Here is a 19,622-nt window from a genome sequence, read left to right on the forward strand (position 1 = left end):
TATGAGCAACAGTCCAGGCATCCTAGTGAGTACAATCAAACTCTGCCGCCGCCTTCAGCTCAGAATGCTACGAGGCCCCACTAATTAGGAATGGCTGGGAGTAAACACTTTTTTAAATCAGCAAAAGGTCTGAAATTTAACATTTTAAACAAAGGCTCGATGCAACTATCTTAAATCACATATGGTAATTCAGACAAGGTTAACAACAACGGTCTGAGGTCTCCACTGATCTTTAATTGATAAATTAGCATCATTTGTAATTACCATAGTAATTGTTTTAATGTAAATGGATGCTTTGGAATTGCTTGAAGGAGGCTGAAAATACTGTAATTTGTCCTCCTAAATTGTTTAAACATTGTCCCAATCTTCTTATTTTCAGCAGCATCAGGAAATTTCTGAACAATGGCACCAAGACAAACTTCAAACACTACCCTGACATGAATTTTCCAAATGTCCTAATTAGAAGATGCGACTTAATGAGGTTTTCTGTGAGTTAGAGAAATGAAACCAGAAGAATGCATCTTACAGACACGGGGTTTTCTCACATCGGCATGCCCTGTTTATACATGACTTAAAGAAGTGCTTAGCTTTGTCCTTCTAAATGTCACACAAGCCCTTGGGTCTGCTGAAACCCAAGGATGCTATTAATGCAATAAGAACACACACAGCTCTAGAGTGACAAGAGCTGCCTTATTTAAACTGATAAAAGCTTTTAGCAGGCTGAAGATAATCGGATAGGAAACAGCTTTTATGTTAGTACAATGTTAGCTCTTTTTAATTTTTATAGGACTAATGAATTATAAAAAGGATGAGAAAAATGAACCCCTAACATCATCAGGGTAAAGAGCTTTGGGGTTGAAATTCTGCCTTTTCTCATTTGCTAGCTCTATCATCTGGACCAACTACCTCTTGTCTCGGTTTCCCCTTCTGTAAAACAGGAACAAAAACACTTTTCTTGACATAAGAATTCATGAAATAAAAGTGCTCAGTTTGGCATCTGCTTCAAAGATGGTATTACTTTTACGGCTGCTCCAACTCCTGCTAGAACTAGTATTATGACCGTTCTCCCGATCTGGTCTATTGCCACTTCTCCCCTAACAAGTGAGGTTTTCAGCAAAAATAATACTTCAAATCCTATGTTCAAAATCATAGTGTTGCTGCTGCTGGTGATGACGCGTCAGAACTGTGCTAAGGGTTCTCCACACTCTCCTATTTCTCAATGACCCAGTGCAGGAGTGCCGATGTTATCTTATCATTACGATTTGTTGTTTAATTTCACAATCCATGTTAACTTCATCTTATCAATGAGGAAACTGATGGACACAGAAAGAAAAGTTAAATCTAACACAGGAACCCAGGGAGTCTGAATCCTGAGTCCCCACATCTGACCACTTCTACATTCTGCTTCCTGCTTTGTTCCTATTTCTGATGATACTGTTGCTGACGATCAAGCCCAGCCCAAGACTGGTTTCTACATTCAGAGCCCTACTACTCTGGATTATCTGAGTTGCTGTCCAGGGGTATCTGTGATACTGTAATTCCTTTTGCTATGAATATGAACTTATTTGGGTTACAGAATCTTGTTACACATTCTGGAAGTTTATAGGGGATAGAAGATAAGAGCAAAAGGTGGCCTCTCTTGTTTGGGTTCTGAGATTTGGGCCTCAAATCCAGTTCATTCCCATCTGGAAGATCAAGACCCTGATTTCTACAGCACTGTTAGTGCTATCAGACCCATTTCACACACACTCAGAAATTTCAGCTTGGAGGGACAGCTTGTAGTTTCCAGATGTGATTATTTAAATCACATCTTCTATATGTCACTTATTTATCACACACCCCATCCCCACTTCCGATCTTGGTTTTCTTTCCCTGCTAGAAAATAGGCGTGCCTGTCTACAAGCAAGAAAATGCACTAGAAAAACACAGCTTCCACTGACTGGGAGGACCCTTGGAGGTCATCTGGCTTGGCCTCCTCCTCATGTTGGGGGAGTAGGGTTAAGAATCATTTCAAATGCTTTAAAGGCATGTCAAATTGCAGCATTCTTACCCGTGCAGTGAAGTCCACGGCAGCTGCTCGGTTTAACAGCAATGTGGCTACGTTGATGTTTCCATAGTGAGCAGCTATGTGGAGCGGAGTGAAGCCACTCTGGAAAGAAAACACAGCAGACGTTCAACTGATCCCTGTTGGCCTCTTGTCTGACATGTTAGTACCACAACCCTGCCCAGATCAAAACGAGGAAGCAAAATATGCTGAGGTCCGCATTCCATTCTGTACTAGGTTTCTTTCCATTAGTGCCAATTGCTCATAGGATTTCAAAGGGATGCCAAACTCACAGGGAGAGGAAGAGCCAGGAAGGAACCAAGGGTGGAGACTGAGCCATTTTTGTGATCTGGGAGCAGAACTACACAGAAGCCAACATGTCCAAAAGTTAAAATAGGGGCGACAAGAAATATCTTGATAGCTCACAGAAAGTTTGATGAGTACCCCTGTTGTATTATTCATGGTAGAACTGTCCACTGAAACTGTCAAAATCTCACTAGTATTATATATTCAATAGAGTCAAATTAACCAACAGTAAAAGCCAATTTTAATGATGAAAGCAATTTGGGGGGAAGAGGTGCTATTACAATTGGTCTTGAATCATGGTGAATGCGTTTCATAAAGAAATCGACAAGCTGGTCTCTTTATTAGCAAATGCCTATTCAATAACCCATTTTTCTGGATTGTTCATACCAAGATCATTTTACTTCCTTGAAAAATGCTAAAACATGCAGCGATTTACTTAGTCCCCAAAGATTTCAACCTTACAGGAACTAGATGCATTTCTAAGTCGTCAGCAAGCTTCTCAGCCATGCTAGCGGTCTGACTGACTCTTGTCAAGGGTGGGTCACAGGGTGCCCTTCCGAGGTAACTTTCATTTTGCTGACACCACTGAGGGCGAGTGTCATGCAGAAATCTGAAGATTCAGTCCTAGATGAGTAGAATGACAGGGTTGTCTGCAGCTGTAGGTAGAGCTGAGAAGTTTCTCAAGTGTCAAGATGCTTGATGTCACAGGACTCTATTGTAGTACCCTTAAGTTTCAAGGATGCCTAATCCTTCCTCCTTTCGAACACCAGGTTCAGCTGCAGAAAGCCCTGGTAATCAAACTACTATCTCCTCTGGCACATGCTACTTTGAGGGTGGGGGTAGGAAGCAGGTATCTAGCCTACAGAAGGCAATGCAAAGAAGAAGGGAAAGAAATGAGGCAGCAGCACTAAGGAATGGGAAAATGATGATGCAGATATAGATCAAATGTACACGGATATACATATATATATATATACCTCTGTTGTTCTATTCACCACCATCTAGGTTAACACAATTGGAAGCAAAGAGGAGGAAAAAATGAACGGTTAGTTTGCTCTCGGTGATCGTGGATGGCAGAAAGCTCATGACAGCTAAGTAATGCAGATGGAAGCTCCAATGGCAGCACAATAGGCACAGAAAGAAAGCTAGACTGAATGAAGGGCTACACGATGGCCTATTCCAAACGCCACGTTTCCTTCACAGACACTTGTAAGTAATGCATGTCCAGACAATGGGAGTTGTTGGCTGGGACTCTGGCTGCTGGCATGCCTTCTGCAGCTGATCAATGCTCAGTGTATTGCCTACCGTCTTAGATATCAACCAAAAATTTATTTGGCACACACTGTGGCTAGCATTTTATAATTTTTCACCTTGATGTTGGAACTGAAGTGCTAAATACATTCAAAATACATGTTCAAAGGAAGGACATTATTGGGTGTCTCTCGATTGATTTCTGTTGAGGTGGCCACCCATTAGCACATATAGGGCAGCACCCACAGGTCCCTCCCAACTGTAGATGCCGAGGGTAGGGGTGCTGCGCCTTCAACTGGATGACTTGGGGGCATGATTTTATTCCTTTCAGCGCAGTTAAGTGCTTGGCGTAAGCATGCCCAAAGGGAGCCCAGGCGTTCTTCACGTTTGGGTGCCTAACAGAGGAGGATGTCGTGTGATGAGTGTGTTTCCCAGGGCCTCACCTTTGACTCCACATCCGCATTGTTGTCATTCTGCAGCAGCAGGGCAGCGGCTTTCGTGTCATCTTTTCGGGCAGCGATGTGAAGAGCTGGAAGACGCACTTTTCCTTTTGTGTCATTTTCTAGCAGAAGTGACACTACTTGATCGTGACCTTGTTGCAAAGCTACTGCCAATGGTGTGAAGCCATCCTGCAAATAGATTATGGGTCAAGATTGGCCCCGATGGATATTTTCTTCTTGATTAACAAATAAGAAGCGGATCGAGTGTCAATTTTTGTTCACAGTTATTAAAGCTGACATATTCAAGTAGTCCCACATATATGTGGAAAGATATTAAAAAATACATACATACATACATATACACACACACACACACCCCAAAACAGAAAATAATTTTAAAGGTAAATTTCCATCGTTATTTTCAAACTATTTTATCCAGTACTTGTTGCCTAGTGTATCCTGTCTGCTTCATCACTATACTTTGTAACCTAGTGTATATTTGGTACTCAATTACTATAAGTGAATTAATGAACTATACTCATTGCTGTTTTAAGGAAGGTATACATGAAAGACTCTTGGCTTCTCTGACCAATAAAAGAACGGATCATATAAAACATGACTAGAAGCAATTCAGACATACTCACATATCTGTACATTTAGTCTTCCTATTCTATCACCCTGGGACTTGACAAAGAGAAGACAGCTACAGATTTCATTGCAGCTGGAAAATCTAGCATTACTGACCATAAAAAATAAAGCACAAAGGAGAATATCCTAAGTTGTTGTTATTGTTGTTTAGTTGCAAAGTTGTGTCTGATTCTTTGCATCCCCACAGACTACAGCCCATTAGGTTCCTCTGTCCATGGGATATCCCCATTAAGAATGAGTGAGTTGCTGTTTCCTTCTCCAGGGGATCGTCCTGACCCAGAGATCGAACCTGCATCTCCTGCTTGGCAGGTGGATTCTTTTCCAATGAGCCACCTGGGAAGCCCTTGAATATCCTAAGACTGGCTCCCAAATTTTAAATCTTCAATACTTTAATTATCGCACACTCAAAAGAACATTTCAAAGTCATTTTTGCTAGACAATTGGCAAGTAGGCTACTTATTATTCTATTCAGATCATGATATTTATTATCTGTAGTAAATAATATTTATTATTTGTAGTACAAATAATACTCCTTGTGGTACAAATCGAGGACTGCTCTAATGGAAGAGTGCTTGTAAGGGAAAAAGAAAAAACATAGTTACTTGCATACTCATGTCTTATTGGTTTTCCTAGAAGATCACTTTCACCATTGTTTTCCTTGCTGGAAAACAGATAAGTGCTCCTAGCACTTGTTTGGCTGAATGCAAATCAGTATATTTATATTCAAGGGCTGTAAAACATCGGCCCCCAAGCACCTAAGTGACAGTATTGCCCAGGCCCTTCTCGTATAAATCTTGTATAAATCTCTATTCTCCTTACTGTCTCTACCCTGGCATCTAAACTCAGGCTATTTGCCCCACTCTGAAATGTCCTCCTCCTTGCTCTACATACATAAATTCTATCTACACTCCAAGCTTCAAGATCTGGCTGCAGTTCCACTTGGTCTGTTCAACTTCTCCAGGAAGACCCAAGTGAAGAAGAGGATAAGCATCAATGTAAGCAGAAGGACATTCTCTGCAACCATTAATAATAAAGGTTGGATACAACCTAGACATCACCAAAACAATATCACAGGTTACACTTAAAGTACAAAGTTTAAGTGTAATTTAACGTTATGGGAAAAGGAATCAGCATAACCATGAAAATACATGATCTCATTTCCACTAAGAGAAACATACATATTTTGAACATGGACAAAAAAAATCTGGATGGATAAACAGAATGTTATCTCTAGGGACAACTAACTGTGGCTTTTTCTTTTCTCTTTTTATTGTACTTCTAAAGGAGGAAACAGGCTCCATCTTGAAAGCAGGACTCCATCTTGGGCCGGACTCTGGACTTTGAGCTATATGCCCAGTATCTATGGAGACGACATACAACTGGAAAACAGGCCCCCTGGATGGAAGAACCCCAGGGCTCATACCTAGACTCTCCATTGCCTAAAAAGAATACCCTAATTATCTGTGTAACCAAATAGAATCATAAATTCTATTATGCTTATTGGGGTATGACCACAGGCCTATTAATAATTGTCCACTGTTAACTACCTAGGCTTAAGGCATATGAATCATGGGTTAACTTTGTATCTTTCTCTTCCTTTGTTCAGACTAGTTTCAGGGAATTTGGGGAGGTCTGTTTGGGCACATACCCTTAGGGTATATAAGGTTTTCACAAAAACTGGTCAGGGTCCTTGGCTAAGAGGAGACTCTGCCTTGGGCCCACCGGTGTAATAAACCGCACTCCACTATCTGCATTGTCCTTCTGAGTGAGTTTGTTTACTGGAACACATGGCTACAACACTTCCTCTTTTACTTAATATATTACTTTCACAAAAGAGAAAAACACATCTAAAAAATGGAACGGTGAAAGGAAAGAGCTGTGTATTAAGAGGTAATGTTGCACCTCACTTTTAAAACCTGAGCAAAATCTAAGGGGTAAAAATGACAGCTCACTTGTTTTGCAGCAAAATGAAGTGGTTACATTTCCACCCATAGGAATGTTTCAATCCATAAGGCCTAAACATAAAGGAAACTATTTTGCACCAGAAAATCAACTGCAGCTAAGACGATTAGCACTGACAAGAATGTGCTTCTTGCATAAACCAATTAAAGACACAAAGATACCAGTCCTAAGGTGTTAATAGCTAAAATTAGCAGCTCCAGATTTTGTTTCCAAACCAAGTTTAAAGGGTTTAGTTTGCTCTATGCAGTTATTCTTAAGAGAAAAATACGAGCCGAAAGGAAATATGAAGGAAGCTCCATTTGTACACTGCCTTTTGGAGTATCTGGCACATAATAGATGCCAGAAGTGAACAAATAAATTTACCTCATGCTTCAAAATCTTGATTAGCCAAAGAAGGAAGATATACATGGAAAGACAGGATACACAGTCCACAGTAATACAGGAAAAGTTTTGAAAAACACAACCATGCCAAAGACCTCATACATATATACAAGGAACATATGGAAACAATTGTATTGAAGGAACTTGACAATATCGTATCATCTAATAAGTTGAAAATTCTGTTAAATTTTTTTCATCTAAGGAATCCTTTCATTGCTCATTACTGTTCATTCTGTAAATACAGACTTCTGTATAAATGACACCAATATTATTGCTCGTAAGAAAGCAAAATTGTAATTAGAACATTATGTGAATGAAACATCTTATTTCTTGCTGTTCTTTTAATTCTCTAGTACTAATAATAAAAGAGATAAAAATTCAGTCAAAGCTTCAAATAGCTCGAGATAATCAGATAGCTGTTGTTTATGTGGTGATGGCACCAAATCCCTCATGAAGACATGGATGCGATTTGTTGTTGGAACACTAATTCATTTATTTATTTTAAAGCTAAAATATCCTTTGAAAGTAAAGTAATACAAAGCACTAAAAAAAAAACTATCAAATATCTATCCATCTATCTACATATTTACCTATATCTATCTATCTATCCTCCTGCTAAAAGACTGAATTAGTTGTTTGAGGATCTCATATATTCCTTTTTAGTCAGTTGTAGTGCCTTTTTGGGGGGCTTGAAAACTTAAAAAAACACAGAGAACCAGTGAGTTACTGATGACTAGTTGACAAGGTAATTCTATAGTCTTTTAATGGTAAACTGGTTTTATGTTTGTTCTAAAAGAGAGACACTCAATGATCTGCCCATCATGGCCTATAAAAAGAATACTACCCGTCCTTCACAGACGAAAAAGTACTACGGAATTGCTGTCATCAGGGTATTTATATTACATAGTATTTCCATCCAAAAATAGGAAGGGGTTTTCTCTTCTACAACCACCCTGGCTCCCATACCCATCCTCCCTGAAAAGCATGATGTGACCCGCATATCAGATTTGAGGCACTCACACAGGTTACATTCTCCCCAGTGTGAGGAGAGGCACTGCTCTATGCAGACAAACGCCAGTTACTCTGCCATCAGCCATTCACTATTTATTACCAAGCTCTAAGGATATTATTATTATTTTTTTTAACCCATTCTCAAGATAAAAATCCCCAAGAGAACTGAAGGCTAGGAAGTGAAAGGCTCTCTCTGAATTCTCAGAATAAACCATTGGAAACTGTACACTATGGACATTTTCCTATATTAGTACATACAGTCTTGTCTCATTGTTAATAGTGTAGAGTACCATTTTACTGTCTAAGTAAAGCAATATTTATCCAATAGCTTCCCCTTTGGTTCTTCCTGGTTTTTAAAAAATTGTTACTACTAATTATGTTGCTGTTTCTTAAATAATAACTATTTTTTGCATTATCTTCTAATATATAATGTCATATAAACTATTTGAAGTAGAACTGCTAAGCAAAAAGGTGTATAAATACTAATTTGGATAGTTAACGCTAAGTGTTATACAAAAGTGTTGCAACTGGTTGTCAATGTCACCAATATAATAGTTAAGTTGCAATTTTTCCTACCCCTTGAATTTCTTCTTCATCTCATGTGCTGAAGACTGGATCTCATTCTCTATCTGATCAATAAATTAAAATTTATTTGATTACAAGGGAGGATGAGGTATTTTCATACATTTGTGGTCATTTGTATATTTTTGTGTGTGAACTGTCTCTTCATTTATCTCCTGGTTTTCCTGGAAGGCATGATCTCAAAAGCTGGCCAAGGTTACAGGCAACCCTGTGCATATAATCCCGATGATATACATCTTTCTTGTGCCATTCAGGAAACACTTCAGGATGAAAGTCAGAGAATTTGGCTTTATGACAGGGATAACCCTACACCTGTTCTAACTCTTTCTTTTGTTAAAAATAAAGAGTACACAAGCAGTAGTCCTTTATTATTAGCAATAGATTTCTAGTGATACACTTCAAGGGATCATAATCTTCCATCCAGATTAGTTTCAAAAATAAACTACATTACCTAAAATAGTATCAGTGACTTAAATAACTTTATTTTTAATAACTCCCCTATTCATGATTGCAAATGTTTTTTTAAAGGCTGTTTTTATCTACTCTTCAAAAATGTATACTAGTTTTGTTTAGAAGTTAAGTTTAGAGTTAAATCTAATTAGTTAACTTTAGAAATGCATAAATCCAATCATTATAATTATGCTAACTTAAATTTGGAAAAAAAAACAGATTTAAAACTTATGTTCTATCACAAAAAATATTTCAAAACAGGGGCTGTCTTTGACGCAAAATTGTAAGGAGAAGAGTACTCTCAAGCAATTATGTAAATAGTAAACAAATAGCTCAATTATAGGGTAAGCCAGGCATTTAAGAGCAGAAAGGGTAACTAGGCATGGAAGATTCTTGAAAGACTAAAAACAGACTTTTCTAATGTATTTCATAAAAACTTATGAGCCCACACATTAATATACAACTGTAATGAAATACCAGTGGGACAGATTCTCAGTGATACAACTTCAGGTTTCTAAAATCCCTATAAACATGTGAATTCACTCACAAAAAGAACCAAAGTGTCTTACCTCTGTGGCCAGGCTCTGGCTTGCACCATTGTCGAGGAGAAACTTGACAACTTCCAGGTGGTTCTCCTGGGCTGCCATATACAATGGTGTGAAACCATTCTGCAAAACACCAATTTAAATGTTTGTAGCTTTTTAAAGCTAATTGATCTTTCTACTGTACTGATGATATTATATGTTTCAGATCTTTCTACTGTACTGATGATACTATATGTTTCAGGAAATGCTCACACATAATAATTTTTATAATACTTTAATGTATATATTTATATATATTACAAAACCTGAGCATGATAGTTTAAGCAGAATTATGAAGCATAATTGTTAATTATGCTTCATAATTCTAGTTTGAGTGTGGTTCATAGCTAATAGTCTAATTCATATCAATACATCCAGTTTAGTTAAACATGTGTATCCATTTAACTAACCACTTACTGAGTGTCTACCATGAGCAAAGAGTTTTACTAGATACCATGAAGATATGAAGAAAAATACATTTGGTCATTGTCCCAATGAGTTTTTTATCCCAAGCAATAATTATTTCTCCTAAACAAAATATGTAATACTTTTACATAAAATTAAGCACCTGAAATAGTTCCGACTTTGGAAGAAATTTATATTAATTTCATACAGCTTCAAACTTACCACAGATGAGGTGACTTGGAGCAAAGGAAAGAACACCAATTTGAAAAGGGTATACTTCAGTTTTAAAGTAGAATTCAATTAGGTGGTCTACTTTTTGTAAGTTTCCTTCCTTGTATTTTTTGCAAAGACATATTGTGCATCATTGTGTGAAATGTGCCCAGCTCCCAAGGAACTTGGAAATAAATGCATGTATATATCTTAAACTTCTTAGTAAAAATGTTCTCTGAAACAATGTATTTCACATCTGTAAAACACTGTAATCAGATCAGATCAGTCGCTCAGTCGTGTCCGACTCTTTGGGACCCCATGAATCGCAGCACGCCAGGCTTCCCTGTCCATCACCAACTCCCGGAGTTCACTCAGACTCACGTCCATCGAGGCAGTGATGCCATCCAGCCATCTCATCCTCTGTCGTCCCCTTCTCCTCTTGCCCCCAATCCTTCCCAGCATCAGTCTTTTCCAATGAGTCAACTCTTCGCATGAGGTGGCCAAAGTACTGGAGTTTCAGCTTTAGCATCATTCCTTCCAAAGAAATCCCAGGACTGATCTCCTTTAGGATGGACTGGTTGGATCTCCTTGCAGTCCGAGGGACTAAAAAACTTATTGCAAGATATATATACCAAAACAGATATTTTTCAAACTATAATAAATTCTCTTTGAATAAATTTTTCAGAATTTAGTTCTATTTAACTAACTGGTCTGGAAATTTTGTTGTATATATTATGCAATCTCAAAGAATAAATGGAAATTCATTCTAAATTAAATGTTACAAAGTAATACTCAAAGTTTTGTGATTCCAAAGGTTTAAGTTCATTATTATAAATACCAATTATTATATGATGACCTTACTTATCAAATCTCTGGATGAGTAATATGAATAACATAAAATTCAACCTCTACTAACGTCAATTTTTTGGTTTCTACCTCAGAATTAGGAAGTGTAAAAGATTCGTAAGCAGATAAAAGTGGTACCACGTAACAAATCTACCATGGTGAATATACTTTATTCATCAGAGAGTTCCTCTATTCTACTTATTTTGCACATAATTGTAATTAGCTAGGTTATTAGCTTGCCAAGCTCAAGATTAGAGACACAAAATTAGAGGCAGTAGAGTATGACACAAGATTCAAGCTTCTTCACTGTATATTATTTACCTAGTAAAATCATTAATTTCACTGTTACTTTGTTCTATCATGAAAGGTTTTTATCAATATTAAATATGAAACATGCATAACTGCAATCCAATGTGCGTGTGTGTGTGTGTGTGTGTGTGTGTGCACGCGCACGCGCGTGTCGGGGGGTGGGGTGGCGGGATAGGTGGGCTTCATCTCTGTCACTCTTTCCAGACCTATGGGGCACACTGAAAGCTATTTTAGACCTTTTATGATATTACTTTTTTCTCCTTTTCTTATCTGACCAAAATCAAAGATTAACTCTTGGTTGATTTAAATATCTCTTAACCAAAAAAGAGAAAAAAATTTAAAATATTAAAAAGAAAAGGTGAATTTTCCCTATCACTCTATGAACTGAGTATCTATCTTTACAAATCACCCAAAATTTCCAGACCAAATATTCAGATTTTAGGAGTAAAGTTTTTAAGAAAAACTTCCAAAATGGATATTATTTTCTGAGACATAAATATCAAGTAGATAATATATGTCAGTGGCGTCTCAACTCCAGGGCAGAGATCTGTTGTACTTCAAGATTACCTAGGAAACACTGGACCTGCGGCACGTCTGGTTTCTAGACCAGGGTACTTGCACTCTTCTTGAGGAAACCTACCAGAACCAAACATTTCCTGACCCGTGAAGGGAATCCAAAACCAGACACTGAGCTTTAGGAGATGCTACTCTTGCAGACCTGGAGTTTCTACAGAGTGACTCGTGAAAAGTACAACTTTTATATCATCCGGTTGCCTTCTTCATCGTGGCAGAGGGTAAAATGCTGGAATTTCAGAAATAATCTGCAGACATGAGTCATAGTGAGACGGGGCTCTGTTTCCACAGTAGCTTTTCCTTTTCTTTTTCGAATGCTTGACACTGTATAGCTATTGATTGAAAGCTGGTCATTTTCTGAATGGTCACATGCTTTCATACTCTTTTCACTTTATGAATTTTATGGATATATAATTCACATATGAATAAACTCACTTTCTCAAAGTGTAAAATTTAGTGTTGTTTCATCTGTTCACAAATTTGGGGAAATATCCTCACCATCTAATTCCAGAACGTTTCATCACCTCAGAAAGGGACCATTAGTAATCATACCTCATTTGCCCCTCCTCATGGTCTCTGGCAACCACTCATCTGCTTTCCATCTTCACAGATTTGTCTGTTGTAAACATTTCATGTAAGTGGAATTATGCAATATATGGCATTGAATGGTCTCATTTTACTTCTGCTGACCATACTGATAAAATGATTTTTGATGGGGCCTCCATCAAGGAAGTCTCCATTTTATAGTGGGCATTTGAGTGTGCGTGTGTGTGTTTATTTTGGTATCTTCATTTGGCAGTACTGCTTTTTCTTTAGAGGAACTATGTTTTCACCGATGTTTAGGTAGGACTGGTCTTGGTTGGACTTTGATGCAAATTGGCCAGCCCTTCTTCAACCACAAGGTCAGCACATGTAAAGGATGGCTCTGCATGCTGTTCCACGACTACTCTCCAATCCTCTCAGGCTTGTCTTCTACCAAACCTCCCCTCCCCACCCTCAGATGACCTGTAGGGAACATATCAAAGGACAATCTTACCCTTTAGCTTCTGACTAGGTTCTCTCACTCCAACTACCTAGTTTCCAAATCTTTCTGAAAGCTTCTTTAGCCTCCTGTTCTATGGGTTCCTCAGGGAATTCCAAATTGCTGAAGTTATTTGGATTAAAGTGATAGAAATTAACACTAATTAATAAAAAATCACCTTTCAGGAAAGGATTAAGAAGCGGTGAGAACACATACACACCATTTAGTTATGTTATAGGGAGATAATTATAAGCATCCTTTGGAAAGAGTGAAAAAAGGTATTACCATTACTCTCTAGTGCAAAGAGGCTTAAGGTACGAGCAAATTCAGTGTGGACGCCCTAGAGCTGTAATGCTTTTCCGTGAAATGGTACTTGGATTAGGAAAATGGTCAGATTTCAGGAAAGATGTTCTTTTTCTCTTAAGAGAAAAAAGTACATCACTGGTTTTATATTAATTTCCTAACTTAGGAAATTTCCAAAACAAAGAGCTGACCAAAAAGGAACATATGCGTGGCCCAATTTACATTTTCTTTTCTGTAGCAACAATAGACTGAAATCTCAAAAAGCAGAACAGCTCAAGACTGAATATGCTTCTTGATACCCAACTTTATCCAATATCTTCAATTCCCTCTGCTCTGAAGGCATTTCAGTGTTATTATAAGTGTTGTGGTATTATCATAAGTATGCAAAGTTGCAGACTTATAGTTTTATAGATAGTACTGAGGCACGCTGCCTAGATCCACTAAAATAAAATAAAAATGAAATAAAATGAACTAAAATAAAGGCTTAAATTTCATCCTTGAAATTTTCTTATCTATGCTAATTTCCTCTAACTAAGGTTTGTATATCAAAAAGTCCTGTTTTTAATTAAAATATTAAGGGCTTGGTAATAAATTTGTACTGATTTGTATATGATACTAATTTTTCTGAAGGCTGTTTACATCAGAGATATGCTATGAGTTTTAAGGTCAGAAAGGCTCTATTTGGACCAGATCCATTGTCTAGCTTCATTGGGATCTGACCTCCTCAATAGGAAACATTAAAAACACAGAAAGACCAAGGAAACATTGATTTAATTAAAGGGCTTTGTCTTTGTTAAAACCACTGTGAAAACCTGTCCATTTAGGATACTTTGATAGCTAAAATACTATTTGAAATAGAATCCCAGGGATGGGGGAGCCTGGGGGGCTGCCGTCTATGGGGTCACACAGAGTCGGACACGACTGAAGCGATTTAGCAGCAGCAGCAGCTTTTTTATAAATATGGTTGGTGTCTTATGGAATGAAGACAGAGAAAGAGAAAAGCATGAGGGATGTCATTTGACATGACGGTTTAGGATTTTTCAAGCGCAAACACCGTTAATCATTGTTGTATTGTATATAAAGTACTAAGGACTTAAATTAGAGTTCTTTAAAATCACAATTTAGTTATCTAACCCCATTTCTTTCTTAGGGTAGGCCTAAATGATTTCCTGGAACGTTAAGTAATATAAGAAAGAGTTAACTACTTATTAAGACCTAAGATCAAGGCAATGACAAGAATTATTACAAGAATATCTATAAACTCCTAGTTTATAGAGTCTCAGTTCATCAGAACTTGATATTGTCCAGTGCTATTTTTATTTTCCAGGAGAATTTTTATATTTAAGGAAGGAGAGGGGCTCTTCTGATACTGTTCCTCATTGGCAATTAATTATTGTCTATAGGATAAAATTTCACGTGGACAGTAATACTGTTATTCTTGAATATTAATATTCCTGTGGTGTTCTGCCATCTAAATGGAATTTCATTGCACTTCATGGTGTTACTGCTTGTTGTGCTTTATGAAAGTTCCTTTTGAAAAGCTGCTGCCAGGAATTATCTTTGAAACTCCATTCAGCTGTGTGGTGATCTCATTACTCACTCCATCCATAGAATGATGCAGTTCAGAAGGTTTCTGAGGGCAGGTGTCTAGAGGAAGGGGGGCAGGTTTTACTGTCAAGTGTGTGGCTGGGTATTCCAAGCACAGCTGCAAGGAACAGCACATTTCACAGCCCATGTTCTTCTTCCGCACTTCATCATCAGAAGAGAATGTGTACAAATTGAAATCAAATCTGGTTAGGATTTTATTTCGACTACAGATTCCCCCAGACATTGGAGAGAAGGTTTAAAACTATGCCTCCTCTGATCATTTGTCAGGAATGTGTACATTGTTTACAAGATGGGGAGGCTAACTGTCTCTCCCTTGGAGGAAAAAAGAAGAAAATGAAAATGGACTAAAGCATTCCCCATTACCTCAGAGCTTAACACTAGCTGTTTCCTGAGTAAAAAAAAATCATAGAGGCATTTAAAAATAATTGGTTGAAAAGCATAATGCTTCTCTTGTGGTCATCTGGTCTGTATTTCTCTCATATTTGTCAATATTCAAGTTTATATCACTCCTTTCTGGAAAAACATTCTTACATTATTACTCTAAGTGAGCTCTGGATGGGAATCAGAACAGGTGGCATAAACCATGTAACAAAAGCCCAACCACAGGGAACTAAAGATTAGACCAATTACACAAGAAACCATGTGGCTGGAAGAACAGTTTTGAGAGGGTCACAGGCAGGAAGGCCAGGCGTCTCCAATGGAGGAAACAGGCTGCAAGCGTCAGGCATTTTTTCTCTCTTAAGCGGCAGGAGGAAACAAACTCCAAGTGTCAGACTATTTTCCCTTCTCTATACAAAATTAAAAGGACGTTTCTCTTAAAATTCTGTGTTGCCATGAGGACACCTTGTTCCACCTGAACTTAACTTTTCTCAAACCTTGGGCTAACCAAGGTATTTTTCTTATGGAAATGTTTTTCTTAAGCTATGTTAATGAACTATGTATTTAGCCTGCTGCTGCTGCTAAGTCACTTCAGTCATGTCCGACTCTGTGTGACCCCATAGACGGCAGCCCACCAGGCTCCCCCGTCCCTGGGATTCTCCAGGCAAGAACACTGGAGTATTTAGCCTAGACTCTGTCTTTCTTTCTTCAAGTCAGTTCCACTTAAGACTCAGAACCCATAAGGGCTCAACAAACCAGTATGTTTTACTCAAACATTGTTCTCCTAATCTATGTTAATGAAACTATATATTTACTTGGAAACCTGCCTTTTTTCAAGATTCACGTCATTTCGTTTTACGGCCTGAGATGACTCACTTTGTGTCAATGTTATCTCAAAATGCGTGTTGTGGGTGAGGGGCCTGGTGCCACTCTGAGATTTCAGACATTTCCTTTCTCTAATTAACAGTTTGCTTATAGTTATATAACATACTGCTAAAGGCTAGCACAGGGGGGCTCTTTCTGCACCCTTCTGATGTCTATGTCAGAAGCTTTCTCTATCTCTTTTATACTTCAATAAAACTTTATTACACAAAAGCTCTAAGCAATCAAGCCTTGTCACTGGCCCTGGACTGAATTCCTCTCCTCTGGAGCCAAGAATCCTGGCTTCTTTCATGGCTCAGCAGCAACCTTTCAGTTTCTTTTCTGCAACACTGACATTTAATGGCATCAGAGCTCTCATCAATATGGCTGAAGTAACAAGGTGGAAAGTCATTGCAATTCCGTGGACCCATAAAGTACAAGAGGCTCCTGTTATTCAAAGATAATCGCTACTGGAAAAAGCTGAGGAAATCAAGCGCACTTAAGGTGGAGATCAAAAGGCCACAGTAAATAATGAAAAAAGTTAGACTGAGACTTCATCTTGAAAGAGAAAACCAGAAATTGTAAAATCGAATTTATATGATTTAACAAAACGTAGGTTACAACTGGATCATGTACAAGTTCACAGAATGCATGAAGACTAAACCAACTATGATTCTGGGGGAGAAAGTATGATTTTAATTTTCAACAAAACCATATGATGGGTCAACAGCCCTCACTTTTTATTTTCAGACTAATTTTTTCCTTCATTTAACATTTTGATTCTCAAATCATTGAAGTTGGAAACATCTGTCAGGAAATCATCCTGATTCTTTATACATTCTGGCCTACTCCTGCCAGAAAGCCATGACCTCACAACTTGGTGGTGGGTCCAGCAGTCCTCTAGCATCATTTTTCCTGACTTCATGATATCCTACATCTTTTGGAAAACTTGCAGCTTTGTTCTATAGTCAATTTGTTCAACCTAACACCCTGGCGTAGATATTGATGAACCAGGATAGATGTCAGCCTTCAGCTGGAAGGAACATTTGAGTAGAGGTCAGTTCTTAAAATGGTCAGGTCCTTAGAGAGTATCATACTAAACGAAGTTAAGTCAGAAAGAGAAAGACAAATGCCATATGATATCATTTATATGTGGAATCTAAAATATGATACAAATGAACCTATTTATGAAACAGAAACAGACACAGAGGACAGACTTGTGGTTGCCAAGTGAGGGGGAAGGATTGGGAGTTTGGGATTAGCAGAGAATTATTATACAGAGAATGGATAAATAAGATACTACTGTATAACACAGGGAACTATATTCAATATCCTGTGATAAACCATAATAGAAAAGAATATGAAAAATAATATATATATATAAATGTATAACTGAGTCACGTTGTTGTATGGTAGAAATGAACACAACATGGCAAATCAACTATCCTTCAATAAAATTAAAAAAAAAAACAATCAGGTCCTTAGTGGATATTTATCTGTTATGATGATGTATGCTCTCCTACACAAGCTCACGCCTCTGGGGGACTCACGTAATGAATAATTTGGATAATGAAGACCTGTATTTTTAGACCAATAAAGTGAGCTTAATTTTTTTGGACTCAAAGTCCACCAAATGATAATCTATTAGTATTTTTGTTAGAGCTTCATGCAGGACTCTGAGAGCTTGTCGGAGAATCTTCTGAATGAATGATGGGTGCATATCCATTACAAACAATCCGGAAATTTTAACGTGTGGTGATTTTAAAGTTTCTTCTGCTTTTTTTGTCCCCCCTAATCTGTTTCAGGGAGCAACAACGATGCCTCTGTTAGTAAACAGGAATTGGCCATACTGGACTTTCGCTAACATCATAAATTAGAATAAGTCTCTACATTACAGAGATTCTCCAATCATTTGTGTTTATCACCACCAGCCATACATATCAGTCTACAGATGGCTGACTTTGAAAAACCTCTGCCTTTCACATGCAGAGGATTGCAAATGAGGATATAAATGAAACTAAATAATCTGGAATAATATACCTATTCAATGAATATTTATAAGTATGTGCTAAGTTGGTTCAGTCATGTCTGACTCTCTGTAATCCTATGGACTATAACCTGCCAGTCTCCTCTATCCATGGGATTCTCCAGGCAAGAATACTGGAGTGGGTTGTCATGCCCTCTTTCAGGAGATTTTCCTGACCGAGGTATAGAACCTGACTGAGTCTCTTAAGTCTCATGCATTGGCGAGCAGTTTCTTTACCACTAGTGCCCCCTGGGAAGCCCATTCAATGAATTTAACTCTTTTAAATTTATATTTTACATGGAAGCATAGTTAATTTACAATGTCATGTTAGTTTCAGGTGTATAGCAAAATGATTCAGCTATGCATATACATATGGTCATATTTTTTCAGATTTTTTTGCTATATAGATTATTATACAATATTGACAAGAGTTCCCTGTGCTATAAAGTAGGTCCTTGTTTATCTATTTTATATAGAGTAGTGCTTTCTCCTGCATGCTCAGTTGCTCAGTCATGTCCAATTTTTTGCAACCCCATTGATGGCAGCCCGCCAGGCTCCTCTGTCCATGAAATTCTCTAGGCAAGAATACTGGAATGGATTGCCATTTCCTACTCCAGGGGATCTTTCCAACCCAGGGATAGAACCTGAGTGTTCTGCATTGGCAGGTGGATTCTTTACCAACTGAGCCACCTGGGAACTCCTGATTTATCCCCCAACTCCCCACCATTTTCTGTTGGTTTTCATAAGTTTGTTTTAAAGTCTGTCTGTTTCTGTTTTGTAAGTAAGTTCATTTGTATAATTTTTTTTAAGATTTCACATATAAGTGATATATAGTATTTGTCTTTCTCTGACTTACCTCACTTAGTATGATAATCTCTAGTTCTGTCCACGTTGCTGCATATGGCATTATTTCATTATTTTTGACTGAGTGGTATTCCATTGTATGTATATATGTGTGGATACCACATCTTATTTATCCCTTCCTCTGTGGATGGACATTTAGGTTGCTTTCATGTCTTGGCAGTGCTGGAATGAACACTAGGGTACATGTGTCTTTTTGAATTATGGTGTTCTCTGGGTATATACTCAGGAGTGGGCTTGACGGATCATATATATGGTCATTCTACTTCTAGTTTTTTAAGGAACCTCCATACTGTTCTCTGTAGTGGTGCACAAATTTACATTCCCATCAACAATGTATGAGTGTTCCCTTTTCTATACATGCTCTCCAACATTTACTATTTGCAGACTTTTTTTTTTTTATTGCAACAATGCTTTATTAGGGTGGCCAGAAATTGAACCCATATCTCCAAGGTCTGCCTGTGCATTCATTTCAAAAAAAAGTTACTGGAAAATACAAATAAAAGGACAAGACCTAAGTGGCCACCTAAGTGGCTTGGTGAATGAATTTTTGCTGCTTTTA

General features: G+C 37.8%; 1 protein-coding gene across 5 annotated transcripts in view; it reads right to left on the minus strand.

Annotated features, from left to right (window-relative positions):
- The window catches only part of ANK3 (ankyrin 3), a 375,167-nt gene that overhangs the window by 229,697 nt on the left and 125,848 nt on the right, over positions 1-19,622 (minus strand). For all 5 annotated transcript variants that reach the window (XM_027530607.1, XM_027530609.1, XM_027530610.1 and 2 more), the window contains exons 5-7: positions 9,645-9,743; positions 4,045-4,230; positions 2,051-2,149 (exon numbers count right to left, since the gene is read on the minus strand). In XM_027530607.1, the coding sequence (XP_027386408.1) occupies positions 2,051-2,149; positions 4,045-4,230; positions 9,645-9,743 (384 nt within the window). The remainder of the gene's footprint in view (positions 1-2,050; positions 2,150-4,044; positions 4,231-9,644; positions 9,744-19,622) is intronic.

This window comes from Bos indicus x Bos taurus, chromosome 28 (assembly GCF_003369695.1).
Source record: "Bos indicus x Bos taurus breed Angus x Brahman F1 hybrid chromosome 28, Bos_hybrid_MaternalHap_v2.0, whole genome shotgun sequence".
Taxonomy (NCBI): domain Eukaryota; kingdom Metazoa; phylum Chordata; class Mammalia; order Artiodactyla; family Bovidae; genus Bos; species Bos indicus x Bos taurus.